Below are 19,697 nucleotides of genomic sequence, written 5' to 3' on the forward strand. Positions count from 1 at the left end.
TGGTTGAGCCTCCGACTCTTGATCTCTGCTCAGGTCATGATCTTGCGGTTTGTTAGTTCGAGCTCTGCATTGGACTCTGCACTGATGGTGTGAAGCCTGCTTGGGATTCTGTCTCTCCATCTCTCTGCCCCTCCCCAGCTTGTTCTCTCTCTCTCTCTCTCTCTCTCTCTCTCTCTCTCTCTCAAAATAAATTAACTTAAAAAATTCTTTAAATGTATAAGTACTAATTGAAAAATTGATTTTAGGACATTATATTTTACCTTAGCATGTTTGGTGGAAAAACTATACAGTGAACCAGGCCATGTTTATTCTTTTGTTTTCAAGGTTAAGCAGTTTCATTTTTTTATTTGGCAGTAAATATTTAAGAATCATATCCAGTTGTCTTGGTATCATTAATGGTATCTGACATTAAAAACTGTCTACTTAACGAGGTACCTGAGTGGCTTAGTCAGTTAAGTGTCCAACTTCGGTTCAGGTCATGATCTCACGGTTTGTGAGTTGAGCCCCGCATCGAGTTCTGTGCTGACTTTGGAGCCTAGAACTTGCTTCAGATCCTGTATCTCCCTCTCTCTCTGCCCCTCCCCTGCTGGCACCCTGTCTCTCTCTCAAAAATAAATAAACATTAAAAACAAAACAAAACAATTCTCCATTTAAAACAGGTAAGAGGTGCCTGATTGGCTCTGTTGGTAGAGCATGCAATTCTTGATTTTAGGGTTTTGGATTCAAACCCCACATTAGGTGTATTTTAAAAATAAAATCTTAAAAACAAAAAAAGGTAAGAGAAAGGAATGTATTTTGTCCTTGTTGATTTTTCTTTAGAGTTCACATTTGAGTAAGCCTCTAATGTCCCAAGTATGGATGGGACAGCATGGAATAGTGGAGTAATAGGAGACACAAGGGACTCAGGGAGAGCCTGAGTTCACATTCTGACTATGCTGTTAGAAAGATGTGTGCCTGTGAGCAATTTCTCTCTCCTCTTAGAGCATCTCATCTGTAAAATGGGAGTAATAATGTGTATGTGGCATGTTTAGAGATGATATATTTAAAATCCGTGTAGTGCCTGACCTTCATCAGTCTCTCAAATGGTAGCTGTTATTATTTGGTGTAAGAGATTGAGGAAAAAAAATTTGGATTTCCGTTTTCCCAATTTCTCAAAATTGATGGAGAATTTGTCTTAACAGCAATCACAACAACAACAACAACAACAACAAAAACTGAAAAGAAAGTGCAAAAGAAAGAATGAGATTCTACTATATATAAAATAAGAGAGAATTCTGTTCTGTTAAAACTTCCTGGGACATTCAGAATTATGAATTAATCCTGTTCACATATTATAATAATGTTTTTTTTGTTTATATATCCACATGTAGCTAAACATAATAAATGGTTTTGAATTGTTTCTAATGCATTAATAATAATTTTTTTTTAACATTTATTTATTGTTGAGAGACAGAGACAGAGCATGAGCAGGGGAGGGGCAGAGAGAAAGGGAGACACAGAATCTGAAGCAGGCTCCAGGCTTTGAGCTGTCAGCACATAGCCTGATGCGGGGCTCGAACCCATGAACTGTGAGATCATGACCTGAGCTGACATTGGATGCTTAACTGACTGAGCCACCCAGGCGCCCCTGATCCGTTAATATTTTAGAACTTGGTTTTATGATATTCTCTCTGCTTCCTTTAAGTAAGAATTCCTACTCCCACAATACACTGCCCTGGGAACGCTAATCATTTAAACCTGTAGTGACATGTGAATGACTGCTTGCTCTCATTTCCTTTACCTTCTTCCACCAACACATCCCCAGATATTTCAGGAATATCTGTTAATGAAACTCAATTAAAATATCTGCCAATGGACACAAGGATCTTCTTCTTAAATTGTAATGCATGGGCTATTCCATTTTCATTAAGACGTGGAAAGGTAAATGGTATTTCACAATGGTTGTTCAGAAGAAGGTGAGAGATGGGGGAGTGGTTGAACATCGATAAGAAAAGATGACATGTAAGTCAGGCTCCTGGGACGAAGGTGGGAGAAGTGCAGGGATATAGAAAGGTTGGTGACCAGAACCTAAATTGGATACACCTCTGCTACCTAACTCCTCTAAATCTTTCTCAATTCAAGGGAAAGATGCCATTCATCTGTTAGGAGGCTTCACCCACCAACTTACTTCTTGTTTTATTCTGCCTTAAGTGGCATTAGGAAACAGTGAGACACATGTCCTGTGAAAGTGAACTGGCTACATTATATGACTATAGAAGCATGGGCAGTCTTTATTGAGATAGATATAGCAAGAGACTCTTGTTTGACAGAATTGATTAGGTACTGAATTTTATGTTAGGCATATATACAGTGTAGGTATAAGTATGACTTCCATGAAGGATTAAGTAAACAAGCAAATTAATCAGACATAGTTCTGCCCTCAAGGATCTATCTGGTTTAGTAGCCAAAATCAGATATATACAAAATGATAATCATCATACAGGCAGTCTGGGCTAAGTACCATAAAGAAAGTACAAAGAAGAAAGTAGTAGTTCTAGTGGTGGTGGTGGTGGTAGCAGCGAGAATGGGGAATTTTCCTTTGAGAGATAATTTTTGAACTGACCTTAGAGGATAGGTAGATTTTTGACACCTAGAGATATAGAGGTGGAGTCCAATGCATGAATATGTTTGGGTTTGATAAGTAGTTTAGTCTGCCTGCAAGTTAGACCATAGTAAAGGGAGTTGTGGAAAATTATAGGAAAAGATCAGTTGAATGCAAGTTTAATAAAGGACTTGAATATCAGACTTGAAAATGGACTTTGGTAGTTGATGGAATCTCACTGATATATTTTGAGGAGGAGAGAGCTTTTTAATTAGTTTTCTAGCATAGTTAGATTCATGTGCTGAGTAGTCTGGATGGATTGGAGAAAAGAGAAAATGCTAATAATAGAAACAAAGTGGTTGGGAAAAAGTGTTTTGTCTACTCCAGCATGTGGTAGAAATGGAGAAATGAAACTCAAGTGATTGGAAGGCTGGGAGAGTAGATTAGGCTGGGAGAATAGAGTAAATCAGAGTACATTATATTATTTTAATGTTACATATCATATAAGGCACATTAACAATATTGTATATATATGTGTGTATATATATATGTATGTATATATATATGTGTGTGTGTGTGTGTGTGTATAATGTAATATTATACTCTGACATATGAGTAGAGCAGATCTCAGAAAAATAAGATTTCTACCCTGATTGTGTTGTTGAGTAGTTGCATGTCCTGGGTTAACACATACCATTTTTGCAGGACTCTTATTTCATATCAGTTGTGAAGTACTGACTGATCTGATGGCCCCACTCATTCTAAAATTTTATCTTTTGTAGTTTTTCTGTAAAATTCTGAGCATAAGATTTAATTAGTGGATTCACTTTGTTGTATTGAAAGTGTATTAAAATCAATGCTATCTGAAGTAGTACTTTCTTTCCACTTGAATTGTACTGAACTTTTTAACCAGTGTTCATTAATGTGTACTCACCTGGTATTTGCTAGATGTACTTACCTGGTTGGAACTATGTTGTTTAATGATATCACTGTAACACGTGTGTAGATTGGAGGTATTTTAAATTGGCCTCTGGGGTTTACATGTACCAGTGTTTTAAAAAGATGGAATTAAATCTAACCTAGTAGGTGGATTTTTAGCTTGGATCAAAGTGATTCAGATTTAGATAGTATTAATTTGATTTTACTTTTGAAATATGTAAAGATTTACAAATTTTATGTTTCAGGTTCACTAATGTATTTAAATGAAGCCACTCTTCTTCATAATATCAAAGTTCGATACAGTAAAGACAGAATTTATGTAAGTATTTTACCTATGATTTAGGTTTTTGTGGGGATAATTGTTTTACATGCTACTGTTTGATTTTGTTAAGCTTGAAATTTTCTAACAGATCAAATCTTGTTCTGAGCCTATTGAATAGAATATGACCTCCATGTGGATAAGGATTTTTTTCTAAAAGTTTATTGCTCTAATTCCATGGCTAGGAACATGCATCATACATCATAGGCACTTAATAAATATTTGTGGAATGAAACAATGAATTCAGAGCATTATCTTTCAGACTTTAAAATGTCCAATTTAGTTTAAAAAAATTAATTATTTTGGGTTTTGATTTCTTATTTTTGGTATATGTCTATAGATACGTTAATTCACTATTCACAGTATTCTGCAAAAATTTAAGATAACTATAAAGAATATATGTTGAAATAAAAATTTTGATGATAAAGAAACGTACATTAAAGTAGAAGGCAGTGCCTGAGGAAATCTTAAGAACATCAAAACACTGATCATAGAAACAGTTGCAGTATTTCATTAAACCCGAGATGACTTACCTTAAAAAACCAGAATATTAAAAAATGAAAGACAATGCTTTTAATATAAGTTAGGGTTTATACCACATTTTTCAGATGGATACTTAACTGGTATGTTTTAATTATAATTATTCATTGGGTATGTATGAGGTTTTTATTTTAATATGACCTACTTGTAAATTCCTTTGTTGGCTGGAGATAAATTACCACACTGTAGTTCTCCTGCTCTAAAGATGGGACTCCATTATTTTTGAAAGAAGAAAACACATGGCTTCTTTGACTCTTCCCAGATCAAATAGCAGTCTTAATCTTTTATATCACTATCAATTCTCCTAATTATACTCACTTAATTCTGACTAAATTACCTTTGTCTTTGCCATCTGTCCAAGTAGTGACAGCTGGGAAATAGAACTAGTCTTTTTAGAAGAGTTTACTTGCTGTCTTTCAATTGTATATAGTATTAGTCCTCACTTTCTTGTTTGATTTTTTTTTTTTTTTTAAATTCAACTAGTCAGGGAATATATTTGGGTTGATATATGGTTATTTTTTTAATTTTTATTTTTTGGTTATTCTTGATTAGAAATATATTTAGAAGCAAAACTCAGTTGGCAGACTCATACTGAGTATGTGATGTGTGCTAAATGCTGTTTTAGTTACCAAAATAATGCCCATTTTTAAAATTTGTTAAAACAAATTTTTTTTTTTAACGTTTATTTATTTTCGAGACAGAGAGAGAGACAGAGCATGAATGGGGGAGGGGCAGAGAGAGAGGGAGACACAGAATTGGAAGTAGGCTCCAGGCTCTGAGCCATCAGCCCAGAGCCCGACGTGGGGCTTGAACTCACAGACTGCGAGATCGTGACCTGAGCTGAAGTCAGACGCTTTACCGACTGAGCCACCCAGGCGCCCCAAAACAAATTTGTTTTAACAGATTTGTTAATCTTTGAAGTAGAACTGGTCACTATTTTGCCTGTACATGTCTTATATTAATAACTTGGTGGTAGAGCAATCATATTTATTTGAGCAAATTTTAATTGTATGTTTTTTCTAGAAGTTTGGAAAATTTTTCTTACTTTTTTAAAATTTTAAAATATTTTATTTATTTTTGAGAGAGCAAGTAGGGGAAGGGCAGAGAGAGAGAGGGAGACAGAGGATCCGAAGCGGGCTCTGTGCTGACAGCAGAGACATGAGCTCACAAACCGTGAGTTCATGACCTGAGCTGAAGTTGGACATTCAACCAACTGAGCCACCCAGGCACTCTGGAAAATTTTTATTACTTTTATAAGAATGATTATCCTTTTTAAGAATTGAGATACTTTATTTTTATTTGGGATGTTTATACAAAAGCTTAACACATAGGATTTTCATTGGTCTTTTAATGTTTCTTTGTTGGTGTGGTATTGCACATGCTGACCTGTCCATTAATAACTGAAGGTTAACATGCATATTAATTATACTTTCAAGAAAGTTAGTTTTCTTCTTTTCACATTTAGTTGACCTATAAGTCTTTTCTAAATTGCATGATTGATAGAAAAAATGATCTATTTGTGAAACTTAAGTTTTGGTTTCTCATGTATAATGTCTGTATCACTCTGGAGTATTTTAGGGTTATTCCTAGCTTTTTAGATCTTTCTTAACCGAAGATACGTATACAGTTAGGCAATTGACCTCTATTAGTGGCTGTTTGGCATCATCAGCTTCTGTTTGGAAAACCAGTGTTTTCAAAGTTAACTGAAGCCATGATTAGTATGTTTTTTTAGCCAATTATGTCTTTTGGTTATAAAACCATCAAAATAACCATCTAGTTATTATTACTATAACATATGGAAGAGGAGGAAACAGTTTGAAATAAGAGTTTACATTTGATATTTTTCTATTTCTCATCAACCAGAATTATCACTGTTCTTCCTTAGAGTTGAGTAGAACTCACATTTAACATTTTTATTGGTTACTAATATCTCTGTAACTTTCCTTTGTCTCCCACAGAAATATTTAAAAAATTTAAAAATTAAAATTTTTTTTATTCCACTGCAGTAAACATCTTTGAGAGCATTCACTGAATTTTAGATTAGTAATCTGAGAGTTCAGGGTTTCTACATCATTTCCCTTCTACAACTAGAAGCAGAAAAGAGAAAAGTATGGTAGAAAAGAGAAAAAATATGGTCCTGCCTGCCCTAGTTTGGCCAGTAAACCACTGCTAATTGCTAAACCACAACCCTTTTTCTACCCACAAGGAATTTTATAAATCCTATTGGTGCTTTTTTCTGGTCTTTTAGAACCACAGTTAAATTCCAAATTTAAAAGCAAACTTAAGGGGCGCCTGGGTGGCGCAGTCGGTTAAGCATCCGACTTCAGCCAGGTCACGATCTCGCGGTCCGTGAGTTCGAGCCCCGCGTCAGGCTCTGGGCTGATGGCTCAGAGCCTGGAGCCTGTTTCCGTTTCTGTGTCTCCCTCTCTCTCTGCCCCTCGCCCGTTCATGCTCTGTCTCTCTCTGTCCCAAAAATAAATAAACGTTGAAAAAAAAAATTTAAAAAAAAAAAAAAAAAGCAAACTTAAGTTGCTCATTAAACATTTAGCCTGTCAATGTTCTAGGCAATGGTTAGCATATGTTGTTTTGCAAAAATCTGGGACCAAGTGGTCACCACAGCACTGAATCAGTCTTTGGAGTTCAGTGATGGGGATAGACCTAGAGGATCCTGTGAGTTATATTAAGCTCTTCGGTAGCACAGTAAATAAAGTAGTCCAGGTGAGGAATATAAATGACCAAAACTCGAGCTGTAGAAATAGAACTAGGAGGATGGGTTCCATAAAGTGGAGTCAACAGAAGAAGGCTAATTGATATGGAGACTTCGACACTGCTCTTTGTGGCTTGGTGGTGATGCCATGAACCAGGGGGCAGGGGTTGCATACAGGAGGAGAGCATTTTCTTTGAGGCAAACGGCGGGGGTGGGGGGGGGGCGGTGGTCAAGAGAGATAATCTTGATTTTGGATATGCAGAGTTTGAGATGCAGATGGGATGAAAAGATGAAAATATTTATTAAAAGAGAAATACGGGTCCTGTAGAGGGAACATTTAGGGCTGGAAATGCCGATTTAGGAGTCCTAATTTATATAGAGAATTAAAGGTATCTATTTGCTGAATTTTCTTTTTCCTATGACCCTTGTTTGTTTTTTGTTTTTTTTTAATTTTTTTTTCAACGTTTATTTATTTTTGGGACAGAGAGAGACAGAGCATGAACGGGCGAGGGGCAGAGAGAGAGGGAGACACAGAATCGGAAACAGGCTCCAGGCTCTGAGCCATCAGCCCAGAGCCCGACACGGGGCTCAAACTCATGGACCGCGAGATCGTGACCTGGCTGAAGTCGGACGCTTAACCGACTGCGCCACCCAGGCGCCCCTCCTTGTTTGGTTTTATTTTTTAATTTTTTTAATACTTATTTGTGAGAGAGAGGGAAAGAGAACACGCATGTGCAAGAGCAAGTGGAGGAGGAGCAGAGAGAACAGGAGACACAGAATCCCAAGCAGGCTTCAGACTCTGAGCTGTCAGCACAGAGCCTGTTGTGGGGCTCAAACTCACAAACTGCAAGATCATGACCTGGGCCGAAGGCAGACGCTTAACCACTGAGCCACCCAGGCACCCTGACCCTTGTTTGGTTTTAAATGAAAATGAACTATTGGAAAATTTTACATTTATGCCTTTTCTGTTTAGACATATGTCGCCAACATTCTGATTGCAGTGAACCCATACTTTGACATACCTAAAATATATTCTTCAGAAACAATAAAGTCGTATCAAGGAAAATCTCTTGGAACAATGCCACCTCATGTCTTTGCAATTGGTAAGTAATTTAATTGTATTTTAATTTTTTGCCTTATACAAATTTGCTGTTTTTCTTTTGGGATAATAAAAGATACCATGAATTGAATATGTATTTTGGTGGGCCTTTATGCATTTTGAATGTATCACCTTTATTTAGGAGCATGTATCTTATACTGGATAGGGAAGACTACTTTTGCAGAATGGGGCAATTGTACATCATTATTTTTGTTAAATGTCTGTGTCCTCTTAAGTTTGTCCACCCAGTTGAAAGTAGGACATAATAAAAGCTGACATAATGGTTCTTTTTGACTCCTCAGCACGATTAGCTCCATCTTGAAAGTGTCCTTCTTCATAGCTTTGGAGCTCAGACTTTCCAGTGTTACCCAGGTCATCATTTGTGAGGGTGTTACTAGGGCTAGATAAGAGTTTGTTAAGAGCTGACGTTTTCCATGCCTTGCATCAGGGGTTTATAGAATGCTAAGGATTGAAAACGATATATGCTTCTAGGGAATCTGTGTGGGAAGATAGCAGTCTTTGCCTTTCTCGGGTCTTCTCTCATCTTTGTTTTTTTTTTTTTTTTTAAGTTTATTTATTTTGAGAGAGGGAGAGAGCACGAGTAAGGAAGGGGCAGAGAGAGAAGGAGAGAGAGAGAATCCCAAGCAGGCTCAGAGCCCATTGTGGGGCTTAAAGTCCTGAACTGTGAGATCACCACCTGATCCAAAGTCAGATGCTTAACCGAGTGAGCCACCCAGGTGCCCAGGTTTTCTCTCATCTTGAAGGACTTTAGCTCTGAGGAACATAGAGATGGAGTTTTTTGACACACATACTCTCATAGCTGGTGACTGCAAGTACAAAGATGTTAATTAACCCTTTGGATCCAGACATAACCAACAGTTAAGTGCTGACATGTTTTGGTACTAGTTCTTGGTGCAGTCTGTTTCGCTTTGGGCTTTCTTTTCATGCCTGTGTTTTGGCCAAGCCAGGCTTCACTTCCTAATTTGGCTGACTTGTGTACTGTGTACTACTACACAGAGTGACTATGTCACCCAAATCCAGTGCAATAGCAGATTGACTTTTAGTTCTGAGATGCTCTGATGGGCATTAGTATGCTTTCTATGAGCTAGCAAAATGGTACAAAATCCTTAGAACCTGAATATGACCAAGCTCATTACTGGAGAGAAATTATATGTTCAAAATGTAAATAAACTGACTTTTATTTTTAGTTCTTTACTGCTAAACATATTTAGAATGATATGAAAGTGAGTGGAACAGATTGCTGATAAATTGGGCAGAAGGATGTGTATACTTTGCATGCAGTTTGCATTTGGTCTAATAGAGTAAAAGCCATTTGTAAAGCCTTTTCTTCACTTGTATGGGTAGCATATGTCTGAAGTGAGAAATAATTGTGTTATAGGGTTAAATTGGTTAGAACCTAATTTTGAATTAAAATTGTTTTTAAATTAAAAAAAATTTATTTTTTAGGGAGAGGGGAAGAGAGTGTGTGTGTGCACGAACAGGGGAGGGGCAGAGGAAGAGGGAGAGAGAAAATCTCAAGTATGCTCCATGCCCAGTGAGGAGCCCAATGCAGGCTCAGTCTCATGACCCTGAGATCATGACCTGAGCTGAAATCAAGAGTCAGAGACTGAGCCACCCAGGCACCCCTGAATTAAAATTGTTTTAATATGAGACTACTTTAACAGAATTAAATTGTGCTCAACTTGTGTTTTTAATACTACCACACAGATTTTGCATTTATGTATTTATTTTCTCCAGCAGAACTTTTGTTTGCCAGATTTCTTAATTGGTAGGTGTTAACTTGCTTTTCTCTGGGGCCCTCATTAGTTATGCATTGTGAGCATTTTTTTTTTTTTTTTTTTTAGACCTGCTTTGGAATTGGGAAGAACTGAGACACAGCTCATAATATGAAAAACATTTTAGTGCAAAAAATTAAGAGTTGTTTATTTGGATTTCATATTACTTAGCTGTCAGGGTAGTAAGATAGGCCATTTAGTGTAAAAACTATTTAGAGATGTTTTGAACACTTGAGTGATTTTATTTTAAAATGTTACTAGCTGTAGAAGTGCCTGCGTGGCTCAGTTGGTGAAGCCTCCGACATCGGCTTGGGTCATGATCTCACAGTCTGAGTTTGAGCCCCTCGTCAGGCTCTGTGCTGACAGCTCTGAGCCTGGAGCCTGCTTCAGATTCTGTGTCTCCCTGTCTCTCTGCCCCTACCTTGCTCAGTCTCTCTCTCTCTCAAAAAGTAAATAAACATTAAATTTTTTTAAATGTTACTAACTGTAAACATACATTTATAATTTCTTTAAGAGCAAGTGCTCTTTGATAGTAAAATAACTTTCAGTCATTTAGTAAATTTGTATTTAACACACTGCTCATTATTAATGTGTTATTTTAACCCTAGCTGATAAGGCTTTTAGAGACATGAAAGTGCTCAAGATGAGTCAGTCTATCATCGTATCTGGAGAATCAGGAGCTGGCAAAACAGAAAATACAAAATTTGTTTTAAGGTGAGGAGTATTTAGCTAACCTGGAATATTTTGAACAGGTTGTTTTTTTTTTTTTTTTTTTGTGGTAAAAAAAAAATATATATATATATCCAAATCTATCTATCTATCTATCTATCTATCTATCGCATAACATTTACCAGTTCAAGCATTTCTAAGTGTGCAGTTCAGTAGTATTACATATATTCACATTGTTCACCTAATATCCAGAACTTTTTATTTCACAAAACTGAAACTGTGTGCTCATTGAACAACTCCATTTTCCCCTATCCCAGCCCCTGGCAATTACCTTTCTACTTTCTGCTTCTGTGATTTTGACTACTCTAGATACCTCATATGAGTGAACCATACAGTATTTGTCTTTCTATGACTGGCTTATTCCACTTACATAATGTCCTCAAATTTTATCCATGTTGTAGCATGTGTCACAATTTCCTTTCCAAGGTGAATACACCTGTGGGGTATGAATATACCACATTTTGTTTACTCATTCATTCATCAGTGGGTGCTTTGGTTATTTCCACGTCTTGGCTGTTAGGAATAGTGCTACTGTGAATGTGTTATGAACAAAGAGATACAAATATGTCTTTCATTGAACAGGTTGACTTTGAATACATTTGCATACTTTATTTATTTTATTTTTTAAAATATTTTATTTTTAAATAATCTCTACACCCAGTGTGGAGCTTGAACCCACAACCTCCAGATCAAGAGTTGTATGCTCCACTGACTGAGTCAGCCAGGTACCCCTTCCATACTTTATGACACAGTTTAAAATGGTGGGGTCTTGGTGGACCTGGGTGGCTCAGTGAGTAAAGCATCCGACTTCGGCTCAGGTCATGATCTCACAGCTTGTGAGTTCGCCCTGCATTGGGCTCTGTGCTGACAGCTCAGAGCCTGGAGCCTGCTTCCGATTCTGTGTCCCTCTCTCGCTCTTCCCGTCTCCTGCTCATGCTCTGTCTCTCTCTTGCTCTTTCTCTCTTAAGAATAAATAAAACATTAAAAAAAATGTTTAAAAAGCTATAACAGAATAGTTGCATTTAAATATAAATTTGTAAATTTTAAATAAATAGTTGTAGTGGTGATCCAAGTTTAAATTTTACATGTGTTAAATGATATTAAAATTACAAATATAATATGTACAATATTAGTCATGTCAATTTTTTTACCTGTATTTTAAACAGATACCTGACTGAATCCTATGGAACAGGTCAAGATATTGATGATAGAATTGTTGAAGGTATTGTTAATTTTTTAAATTCTTATTTTTTATGTACTGAAATTAACTTATGAGAATCCTCTAGGTGGTCTGGAATGTTCTCCCAGAGATCCAAAAGTCCCTTCCATTTCCTACAAATCTTTGCTCATGTATATTCTCCTTTATTTAATATCTGTTGTCTTCCCTCTCACACCAGGTAAGTGCTAAGAGGGCAGAGATTTTTATATATTACAGTTGCCTGGAATAGTGTTTAATATGTGGGATATGATCCATAAATATGTTTTGGATGAATGAAAGAAATATAGGATACTTTCTGGTCTCCTGTTTGTTTAGTTGACCCTATGTTTTGTAAAGAAGGAGAGAGGAAGAGGGTTATTTGGAATTAAAATGCTTTTTTGGGGAAATCATTTTAATGAATAGGTACAGTTGGAAGGCAGAAGTCTGTAAATTGATTTCCTTAAGGTCAGTGCTTGCATACCCCTTACAAAGTCTTCTTGTACCTCGTTTGGAAACAACTGTTCTAGTCTACCACCGTGTTGAATCTGTACCACCCTCCTGCATCATAGATTCCTCTCTGGTCTCCCCACTTAAGTTTTTGCTTCCCTGTAATCTATGCTCTGTGTGGAAATTGGGATGATCTTTTCAATCTTTTAATGGCTTAATATTGCTCTGAAGATATAGCTGCAAATCTGTAACATCACTAACAGTGCTCTGTGTTGTCTGGCCTCTGTCTCCTTTGCTCTAATTGAGCCATGTTTCCTTTGAGTCCTTATACTTTATTCATGGTGGTCTCCTTGTAGTTTTATGAGGTGTTTTGAGCCTATGTGGACACTCCTTCTCCTTCCTCCTTCCTCATTTTCTGGTATGAGGCAGTCAGTAAATATTTTCATAATGATGATGATGAAGTTAACATATGGAGATGTATTACACATTGTCTGATTTGCCGAAAATCTGTTCCTAATTTGAATCCCTACAGAATGAGGTAAGTACTATTTTATCCCTACTTTACAGATTAAAAGCTGAGGTAAAAAGATTTTAAGTAACTTGCTGAAGAGCATATAGCTCATCAGTTGTGGAAGTGGGATATAAACTCAGGCATCTTAAGAAAAAAAATAAACTCAGGCATTGTAACTATGTGCTGTACTGAGAGCATATTTTAATACTCTTAGTATTTTAAAGAAAAATTTCAGTTGGACAGAAATTTATTGAGGGGCTTCTGTGTTCATTCATTTTGCTACATTATAGCTAGCAGGTGTTATGTTCTTTTTTTCACAATTGTGAAATATGAGTGTGGATGAACATAAATTCAACTCTGATAAACATTTTTAAAGTTTGCAGCAATCATGTTTTTCATGTTTCTTGACATAATTGTATAGTTTTACTTATAGTTCTCACTGTGCTTTTGTAACATACCCAGGTTTGAAGATCTAATAAGTAGTGCTTAATTCATAGTAAAGTACCTCACTTTAATGAGGAAATCACCCTTAAAAATTGAATAAATAAAAAGAACAAATTATGAGTTAATTCAATAAAATACTAATTAGTATTCTGATTTGTTTACTTGAGGTACAAATGTGCTTGCAAATTGGATATAAACCTGGTTTCTTCTGTGAGAATGTAGTGTACAACATGTACATGCTGTAGTTGAGAAAATTTGGAAAGTATTCTTCCAGCTCCTTACTAGAGGATAGTAGATGTTAACTAGAAGAACATAGAAATCATTTGGTGCCGTCTTCAATTGAAAATTGGTTGTTGGTTTTAGAATGAATGTATCAATAATATTACTGTAATTTTCTGGTAGGCTCTTATCCTAATTTTGGATATTTTACTTAATATATTAAACCCTTCAGCAAAAACTAGTAGATCTCTGTAGAGGAGTTGGGGAGACCTGAAATTGAGTTCCCCTTTTGCCACTAGCCAGTCATGTGGCTTCCAGAAGTCAGTTGATTTTGTTAGGCCTCAGTTTTCTTGCTCATCTGAAAGGTTAGATGTATATGCAAACATTTTTCAGTTTTAATACTTTGTTACTTTTTTTTGGAAAGTGAAACAATCGGAAAGTGATCTTTAAAAGGGTTTGGATACTTGTTAATAAGCTTTCTACTGTGGATTGTGTAAGAGAGATGGACTTTAATAAAATGTTTCATAAAAATATTATAGTAATAAGCATCATAAAGCAGTTTATGAAGCTGCAGATGGAGAAACATGTAAGATTGGCACTAATCTAGTATATTTATAGTTGAGACTGGTGAGTATAAGAATAGAGTCCAATAAATCTTCCTTAGTCATATGTGTGTAGATTATAAGATAAAAACAATTAAAATTTTACATTTGTTCATTGTGAGTTTAAGTTTTTTTTTTCTTATTAAGCTTTTTATTGTAATTCCATTATCGTTAACATAAGTGTTACATTAGTTTCAGGTGTACAATATAGTGATTCAGCAGTTCTGTACATCATTTCTCAGTGCTCATCATAAGTGTACTCTTCTTAATCCCTTTTGCCTATTTAACCCATCCCCCTACTCACCTCCCCTCTGACATGCTTTATTTTAAACAAGTACCCTTGTTTAAAGTTGTTATTTTTTTTCAACAAGAACATTTTTTACTTGAAGCACACTTGAGAATACGGGTTCTAAAAGATATGTATAAAACATTCCATTCAAGAAAAATAGAATACACATTTTCCTCAGGTACACATAGAAGAATCCCCAGGTTAAATCACATAAAAAGAGACATGACAAATATTATAAATTTAAGAAGTCTGATAGCATACCAAGTATATTCTCTAACCACAGTGGCACAAAACTAGAGATCAACAATAAAACAAAGCTGGAAAATGTACAATGTAAATACTAAATATTTAATATGTAAGTATTAAATAACACACTATCACACAAACAGTGGACCAAGTGGGAAATCATGTGGCAAATCAAAATAGGTTTCAAAAGAAAAAAGCAACACAGTATTCCAAGACCTATGGGATGCAGCAAAAGCTGATGTTAGAGTGAAATTTATGCTATAAATGCTTGTATTAAGAAAAAAAGTTCAAGTAAACAATTTAACATTACACCACAAGGACCTAGAAAAAGAAGAAACTTAGCTGAATTTAGTAGAGGGAGGAAAGCACAAAGAAAAATCAGAAATAAATAAAGTGGAGGCCAGAATAAACAATAACATAACAGTGAAAGGAATGACCAGGGGTGCCTGGGTGGCTCAGTCATTTGAGCGTCCAGCTTCAGCTCAGGTCATGATCTTGCAGTTTTGTGGGTTCAAGCCCCGTGTTGGGCTGTGTGCTGACAGCTTAGAGCCTGGAGTGTGCTTTGGATTCTGTGTCTGCCTCTCTCTGCTCCTCCCCCATTCGTGTTCTGTCTCTCTCTCTCAAAAATAAACATTAAAAAAAAAAAAAAAAGAGTTGGAAACCAAAATGACAAATGGAAAGCAGTACAACAGGTAACCATAGAAATATGTAGTGTGATAACAGATTACTGTAAACAGTTATATACTAACAAATCAGATAACTTAGAAGAAAACCAGATAATTCCTAAAGCACACAAGTTGCCACAATTGAATCATGAGTCTTGAATTCAAGAAACAGGAAATCTTCAACCTATAACAAGAACGAAAGTTGAATTAGGAATCAGAAATTTCCCAGCACAGAAAAAGGTGACCACATGCACATGGCTTCATTGGCAAATTCTTCTACCAAACATTTAAAAAAAATAATGACAATCTTTATCAAAATCTTACAAATAATGGCATAAAGGGAACACATTCAAAATCATTCCATGAGGTCAGTACCACCCTGACACCAAAGCAGGATAAAACAATACAAGAGTAAAAAAGAGTCTAGTTTGTGTGATAGAAGTACTGCTACTTTCTTTTGACATTTGTTTGTATGATAAATGTTTCTCCACCCCAGCACTCTCAATCTGCAGGTGTATTTAGCTCTAAAATGAGTCTCTTATAGGCTGGGGTTTTAGAAACAATTGTTCTGAGGACCTTTTTTAGTCATTCTGTAAACTAATTTGTTAGATGTACATGAAAAAAAATGGTAAATCTGGAGGTTTTACTCATATATAAAACAGTTTAGGAAGGTAAGTCAACTAATACCTTCTTGCTTATATTTTGTTCACCAGAGATTTGCTCTTTTCTATATTATGATCACTACTCCTTTAGTAAAGATGATGCACTTGTGAAAATCTTACAATTTTTAGGGAGTAATTTTCAAAGTTGAGTTATAAATTTTGTAACCTAATGACTTCTTAGAATTTAGTATTTTCCATACCATTTACATTTTGTTTTTACATAATTTGAGTAATTTTCCCATCTTCTGTACTTTAATAGGGCTTGATATAGTGGTAGTCAATAAATATTTGAGGAATTTGACATTACATGTGAATTACTTCATGTTAATATTTTTGAAGACATTTTTTCTATCTCTGTTAATAAGGAAACATACCGTGCATATTTATTGTTTTGTAACTTTCCTTTATGCTATTTTTTGATGGAATATTTTTATGTCTTTTTCAATAGCTAACCCACTCTTAGAAGCCTTTGGAAATGCAAAGACTGTTCGCAACAATAATAGCAGTAGATTTGGAAAATTTGTAGAAATACATTTCAATGAAAAGGTGAGTGTGTTTTGAGATGATATGTTTGAGAAGTGTTTTTGTAAAGGTCTTGATAGCATTGGTGCTGTAGTTGAACTCATGGTAAATCCATTTAAGTTTTTCTCTGTTACTTTAGATAGTGGGGAGAATATATATATTCATTATAATCTTTATAAATATTCTTTAGTTATCTGCTTTTCCCCCTTTATTTGATAAATATTACAACCTCTTTGATAGACGAATGGTTAGTAGCAACATAATTTAACATTGGTAGATTATACTTTCAGACTTTAAATGCAAACATGTATTTTCTCTCTGTTTTGTTTTTTAGAGTTCAGTTGTTGGAGGATTTGTTTCACATTACCTTCTAGAGAAATCTAGGATCTGTGTTCAAGGCAAAGAGGAAAGGAATTATCATATCTTTTATAGGTTGTGCGCTGGTGCTTCTGAAGATATTAGGGAAAAACTTCATTTGAACTCCCCAGATAATTTTCGGGTAGGTGGATGAAAAGAAATCACATACAATTTTTGCAAATGGACTTGCCTTCAATTCTAAAACTTATTTTAGTGAATTTTAATTTCTAGTTGTATGTAACTTACATTGAATCCAGTGTAATGTGATAACATGTAGATCTCTACTGAGATTTACTGCTGAATTTATAATATAACACTATCTGAAGAGATATGAAATGGATAGATGAAAGGATAGATATGAAACCAGTTATCAATTTAAACTCAATAAGAAATTTATAATAGTTCTGCAATGCTAGCTTTAAAGTTATCTTTGACCCATTAAAAAAAAATTTGACCACTGAATTAATAAAGGATGTAGGATTGTCTCTCTTAATTCAACAGCAGATATTTATTGCTTGCCCCCTGGGTACCAGGCATTGTGCCTGGGTGAAAAAGATGAACAGTTCCTGCTCGTGAGCAATTTAGAATCTGGTCAGAAACACACACACATGCAAACACACACAGTCTGACTGATAGGTTGAATGATAAGAAAGAGGTGTGCATAGGATGTTGGGGATTTTGGAAAAGCTTACATTAATAACTGATGCTTGATTAGAATCTTGAAGAATTTTCAAGTATTAGCTAGAGGAAGAAAGATGCAAAGAGTATTCCTAGTAGGTGGAAAAAGATGAAGAAAGAAAGACAAGAAAAAGCTTAAAGAGTATGGCAGGAAGTGGTGGAAAGTGAGGCTAAAGAGTTTGGTCTTAACTTCTATATTAATAAGGAGCTACTGAAGAGATTTAAGTAGAAAGTTGGATATCAGGTCTATACTTCTGGCTTTATTATGGAGGGTGGTTTTAAAGGGGGTATGGGAGGGGATGGATAGAAATTGCAGCTATGGATGAATTAGTTGGTAACCCATGGCTATAGTCGAAATAAGTTACTTGGTGCCTGAATTTGGTTTAGCAATGGGAAGGTTACAGAGGAGGGGATGTGCAAAATATTAGGAGGTAAAATTGATAGGACTTGGAGACTGAATATGGTAGGGAGAAGGAGGATTCTGGAATAATTTTTCAGATTTGACTAGGGTAACTGGGTGGATGTAAATACCAAACAAGGGCCAGATGGAAGATTTGTGGCATATAGGATGAGTTTAGTTTTGGAACCTATGGATCATCTAAGGAGAGAAGATTAGAAGACAATTGGTCTTCTAATCTGAAGGTCATTGTTGGTGCTGTAGTGATAGGTTTGGGAGATGTCAGAACTCTGGTAGTAGTTGAAAGTGTGACCATGAGTAGATGAGATTGTTCAGGGAGATTTTGTAATGTAGAGAAGCAGGTGCCAGATCCAGACTCTGGAGTTGAAGAATATGAACGGTGAAGAGTTGCCCAGGAAAGAAAGCACAAGTTGGGTTGTGAGAGAAGTACAAGGAAAATCAGGAGTGCCAAGAATCACAAGCCAATACAGTTTCAAGAAGTGGTGACTGGGGATGGTTAGCGTAATTTACAGATTTGCAGCTAGGAAACTGTGTCCCTGTGTGGAATATGTGGGAATCATGGAAATGGATAAGGAATGCAATTTGAATAAAGTTCTCCGGGTGATTCTGATAGTACTCTTTGGGCAGGAGTCTTCCGCTTGAGAATTGTGACACATATTATATTTAATTATTGTTCTCTGTGTGTGTATGTGTGTTTGCAATTCAGCTTTTCTTTATTACTTCAGTTTATTTTAATCTGTATTTGGAAAATTTAAAACTACTGTTTTAAAATGCTGTATAACTGCCTCTATTTATATGCTTCTACAATGTCCCACCTTGTCTGGAGCTCATCAGATTAATTGGAATGTGAAGTTAGTTGCCCACAGTATCTTCATAAAAGTAGAAGAGGTATTTTTTAGAAAAGGAGTATAAGTTATTATGAATCATATGAAATTTAATAATGATGGTGTGGCTTTGTTGACATTGTGTTAATGATAAGGTAATGGTACCATTCTTGTCTTACTTTAGTATTTCTTTGTATTTGGAGAACTAGGAGCATATTTTTTTTGCATGTCTCAGATTGTATAGCCTTTCCTGGCACAATGGCAGGCATCCTAGGAAGGCAGCTGCTGAAATTCTTTATTAGGTCAGAAAGTTTCCTGCCTCTAAAATTACTGCCCTTTAAAAATAGGAAAGATTTAATGGTATTGATTTTTATATTAACTATTTAATTTAATCTACTTTCAGGAATTAGGATTTTCAACATTCCTGGTTTGATTAGGAGTAAAAGGTTTATAATATATAGCGGTATTGATTGTAATTGAAAGATTAAATGATATTCAGGTTATATTTTAAAATTCTTTTTGGTTACCCCTGTTTGATAAATTGTGTTTTCTTCTGTATTATTTTCATGTGGGTCATATTTGTTTTATTTTAAATTTCTTTTTCCTAGTATTTAAACCGAGGCTGCACTAGATACTTTGCTAACAAAGAAACTGACAAACAGATTTTACAGAACCGAAAAAGTCCTGAGGTATAGTAGGCTATTTTTTTTAATTAAAATCTTTAATGCAAAAAAATCATACTGAAAGATACATTTTTTATTTTGGAGCTTAAATCATATTTCTTACTTTTAGGTTTATACTTTAAAAACTAAATGCTCATTCAAGTCTCTCTCATGGTGTATAACTCTGTCCCTCTCTTGGTATCTACAGAAGCGACGACACGTTTTGGTTCTTCTTGGTTAGGC

The 19,697-nt window shown here is 35.5% G+C and overlaps 1 protein-coding gene across 10 annotated transcripts in view; it reads left to right on the forward strand.

Annotated features, from left to right (window-relative positions):
* MYO6 (myosin VI) overlaps positions 1-19,697 on the forward strand; it is a 144,920-nt gene that overhangs the window by 64,859 nt on the left and 60,364 nt on the right. For all 10 annotated transcript variants that reach the window (XM_023254148.2, XM_023254147.2, XM_023254149.2 and 7 more), the window contains exons 4-10: positions 3,766-3,839; positions 8,060-8,189; positions 10,590-10,695; positions 11,877-11,932; positions 16,442-16,539; positions 16,850-17,014; positions 19,401-19,481. In XM_023254148.2, the coding sequence (XP_023109916.1) occupies positions 3,766-3,839; positions 8,060-8,189; positions 10,590-10,695; positions 11,877-11,932; positions 16,442-16,539; positions 16,850-17,014; positions 19,401-19,481 (710 nt within the window). The remainder of the gene's footprint in view (positions 1-3,765; positions 3,840-8,059; positions 8,190-10,589; positions 10,696-11,876; positions 11,933-16,441; positions 16,540-16,849; positions 17,015-19,400; positions 19,482-19,697) is intronic.

Source organism: Felis catus, chromosome B2, assembly GCF_018350175.1.
Source record: "Felis catus isolate Fca126 chromosome B2, F.catus_Fca126_mat1.0, whole genome shotgun sequence".
Classification (NCBI taxonomy): Eukaryota; Metazoa; Chordata; class Mammalia; order Carnivora; family Felidae; genus Felis; species Felis catus.